We start from the raw sequence: 3753 nt of genomic DNA on the forward strand, positions 1-3753 counted from the left end.
TAATCTGAAGTGAGGTATCACAAGATGGGAAGAATAGTCTCCACATGTACTCACCATCACATTGGCACTGACTGATCAACACTAAGGTGCTCACACAGTAGTAATATTCTCCAGGGATTAGGGAGTTGAGGGGGATAGACTCACAACTAATGAACGCAGTGAGCATTGCAGAGGGGAAGGGCATGCCTCTAACCCTTGCTTGGGTGAGGCAATGACATAAAATGTAATGAAAATGTTTGTACCCTCATAATATCCTGAAATTTAAAAATATATATATATATGTAGCCCTTCGCACTAAACATTTTTCTTTTTTTTCTAATTTGCATTGACGTATGACTTTTTTTTAAGTTACTATAATTGTTGTTATGTTTATAGGGAGGAGGGCAGAATTTCATCTGTATTAAAAAATAAATCCATATCAAGAACTTTGTGGGCTACTGTTCTTTGTCTTGTAGTGCTGTCATTCAACTTCTTTCTGAGAAAAAATAAGGTCTGATTATGTCTTATTAGTGTTTGTTAGGGATGTTTTATAATATCTTTTCTATAATTTTTAAAGAATGGTATAGATACTTGTCTGTAAAGGTTATTTAGATATCATGTTGTCTAAAAATTAAAGGATAGTGGCTTTAAGTCAACCAAAAAAACATGGCTTAATTATACATCTAGATACATTCAGTCCTATCTGTCAGTGCAGATATAAAGGAAAAAACAAATATAAACAGTTGCATAATTGAATGAATAAGTAGTATTTTCAGTCATCATATTTATAGTTTGTATATCTGTCATGTCTGTAATTTTCTGTATTAGAGAAACAATCTTAAACAGGCACTTTACCTTGCAAGTACCTATTTTATGCAAGTACTAGCTCACCCAAAGTGCTTGACCTACTGTTTCCAAGTCATTTGAGGACATTAAATTTCAGCCTTGAATAGTATCAGTATCTTGGGTTCTTTTGGAAGCCCAGATCACCTAGAATTGTTTGGAAGACGTTATTAGTCAGAATAGTCTATGTTGTAATATTAAATTAATCCTGAAATTTCAGGTTTAGATTTGTTACTCACTTGAAAGTCTCTTCAAGTTGGCTTCCTGTCTTTTTGACATGACTCCAATAGTTTTTGATGTATAACAAGATGTTTCAGGCTCCAGTAGTTTTGATGTATAAGATGTTTCAGGCTCATGTTGTACAATTCCTGTTTGAGACTTCAAATCAGCTATTACTTCAGATGGTACTGGTTCCTTTTAATGGAGAATGGTCTTTAGAGAATGCAATTGCTCTAGAATTGAATGTCAGTACTTTCAAATTGGTCATTGTTTATAGTTTTGTGTTTTTTTTCTTTTAAAAATATGTCAATAGTACTTATTTTTAAAATTGTGGAATACATAATACAAACAAAAGATTATAGATACCTAGTTTAAAGAATAATAATAAAACAAATACCAGTATACCCACCACCAGCCTTGACAAATAGAAAAAAGCCAGTACATTTGAAGCACCTGTACCCTCTCCCAATTGTAACCCCTTTCTAGCCACCTGCAGGAAACCATTATCCTGAATTTTCTGTCAATCTTTTCTTTATAGATTTTTTTATCATATATTTTATCACTAAACTTATGGTTTTTTAAATTTGCATGTTGTATTCTGCAACTTGCTTTTTGATTCAACATTTTCTTTTTAGTTTTTTTCTATGATAATTCATGTTGCTACAGTTCATTCTTTACACTGCCATTTAGTAAGCAGTTTGTTGTATGATTATTCTCAGGTAACCTGTTGTTAATTAATATTTGAGATGTTTCCAATTTTTGTTTCTTGGAAACATACTATTATGAATAAATGTATATGTGTAAGAGTTTAAGGTATATACCTAGGAGTAGAATTGCTGGTAATGCATATTGTTTTCCAAAGTGATTTTCTCATTACTCTCATCAGCAATGGATGAGAGTTCCCATTACTGTCACTTGCAATGCTTTATATGGACAGGTTTTTAATTTTTGCTAGTCTGATACGTGTAAAACAGTATTTCATGTAGTTTTAGTGGCCCTTTTCCTGATGTCTAATACAGTTGAACATATTTTCCGAACATTTGTCCATTTGTCGTCTTTTGTAAAGTGCTTATTTAGCTCTTCTGTACATTTTTCTCTTGTGTTTTATTAAATCAGAGGAGTTCAACATACATCCCGGATACTAATTTTTTTTTGGTTATGTCTGTATTGCAAAATATCTTCTTCCAGTTTAGGGCTTGTTTTTTCATTACCCTTAGGTATCTTTTGAAGAAAATTGATTAATTTTAATATGGCTAAATTTATCAGTTTGTCTTTATTGTTTGTGCCTTTTACTTCATGTTTAAGAAACTTCTCATACTATAAGCTTTCGTGTATATTCTCTTTTTTTTCTTTCCAAAGGTTTTAAAGTTTACTGCTCATTTTGAAGTCTGTGATTCATCTGAAATTTAATTTTTGTGTAGGTTGTAAGACGATTACAAATATTATGTATTCAGCATGATTATTAAATAGTAATTATGTTCTTTTTCCACTTAAAATCAAGCTTGCAAGCAGAAGTCTCCGGCAACAAATTAAACCAGCAGTGACTATAAAGCTACACCTTAATCACAATGGAGGTCTCAATACCAGCATTCTACAGACAGACCCAGCCACCCTGCTCCATTTGGTTCAACAACTGGAACAAGCATTGGAAGAGATGAAAACAAACCACTGTAGGAGAGTTGTCCGCAACATCAAGTAGTACCAGTTTTAAGGTTTTAATCCCTTTCAATCATTTATGAATTGATATACAGCAATAACTTTTCAAATTAAGTTTTTATTGATGATAATAATACATCCAAATTCCATGAAATTTCTTTTTCTGTTCCAGGATATTGAGGTCATAATCAGAAGCTAACATAAAGTTTATTTCCTACTACTAAATGTAGTCAGATTGACAGATTAAGATGTAGTTTGTATTTTAAATGTATAAATAGGATTGAATCAACTAGAAATGAATCTATACTGTTCTTATCTTCTGTGTATATGAATGACTATCATGTTTTTGCTACGTCTTTTGACTGCTTAACTTTATTATTTTCCTCCTTATTGATCAAAATAAAATTCACAATGTAATGGTATTACTGTACAAAATTTTCTAAACAGTTCAATATTTTTTACTTTTCAGAGCACCCCACAATAGTCCCAGCTACTCAGGAGGCTGAGGCAGGTGGATCGCTTGAGTCTAGGAGCCTGAGTTCAGCCTGGGCAACATAGTGAAACTCCTTCTCAAAAAAGAACAAAAGCATCCCACAATGTTAATAGCCACAGAATAATTCAAAGTAAATATGATGATTTTTTTTTAATGCTCTGTTGTTATAGGCAGTTTATGTATTTTTCTTTGTATGTGAAGATGATAAGATTTACCATATTGCTGGATGCAGGATTAATAATTCCTGATTATCTAAGTATGAATTACAGTCCCTTTTTAAAATTTTGTTTGAATAAACTATAAAAGGGGGAAGGAAGTCCACGTTTATTACATTACAAGCAAATATTCCTTTTTCCTTACAAATTTGTTTTTGTTTTGTTTTGTTTTGTTTTTCAATAGGGAACCAAAAGCTATTGGCCTGAAAAACTCAGGTGCTGATTTGTCATCCCAGCCTGAAAGAGTGCAGAGACACAGTGGCAGACTTAAGGAGAACTGTTTGGAAGAGTGGAAATGGGGGTTTAGTCTTAACTGTGTATCTAGGGCTTTATCCTGAGAGTCTTATC

At 32.4% G+C, this 3753-nt stretch overlaps 1 protein-coding gene across 2 annotated transcripts in view; it reads left to right on the plus strand.

Moving 5' to 3' along the window:
- The window catches only part of COMMD2 (COMM domain containing 2), a 15664-nt gene extending 12768 nt beyond the window's left edge, over window positions 1–2896 (plus strand). For both annotated transcript variants that reach the window (XM_012642866.1, XM_012642867.1), the window contains exon 5: window positions 2543–2896. In XM_012642866.1, coding sequence (XP_012498320.1) covers window positions 2543–2740 — 198 coding nt within the window. In that variant the 3' untranslated portion in view covers window positions 2741–2896. The remainder of the gene's footprint in view (window positions 1–2542) is intronic.
- The last annotated feature ends 857 nt before the right edge of the window (window positions 2897–3753 follow it).

The sequence above is a fragment of the Propithecus coquereli genome, unplaced genomic scaffold, assembly GCF_000956105.1.
Source record: "Propithecus coquereli isolate 6110/MARCELLA unplaced genomic scaffold, Pcoq_1.0 Scaffold19, whole genome shotgun sequence".
In the NCBI taxonomy this organism is placed as follows: domain Eukaryota; kingdom Metazoa; phylum Chordata; class Mammalia; order Primates; family Indriidae; genus Propithecus; species Propithecus coquereli.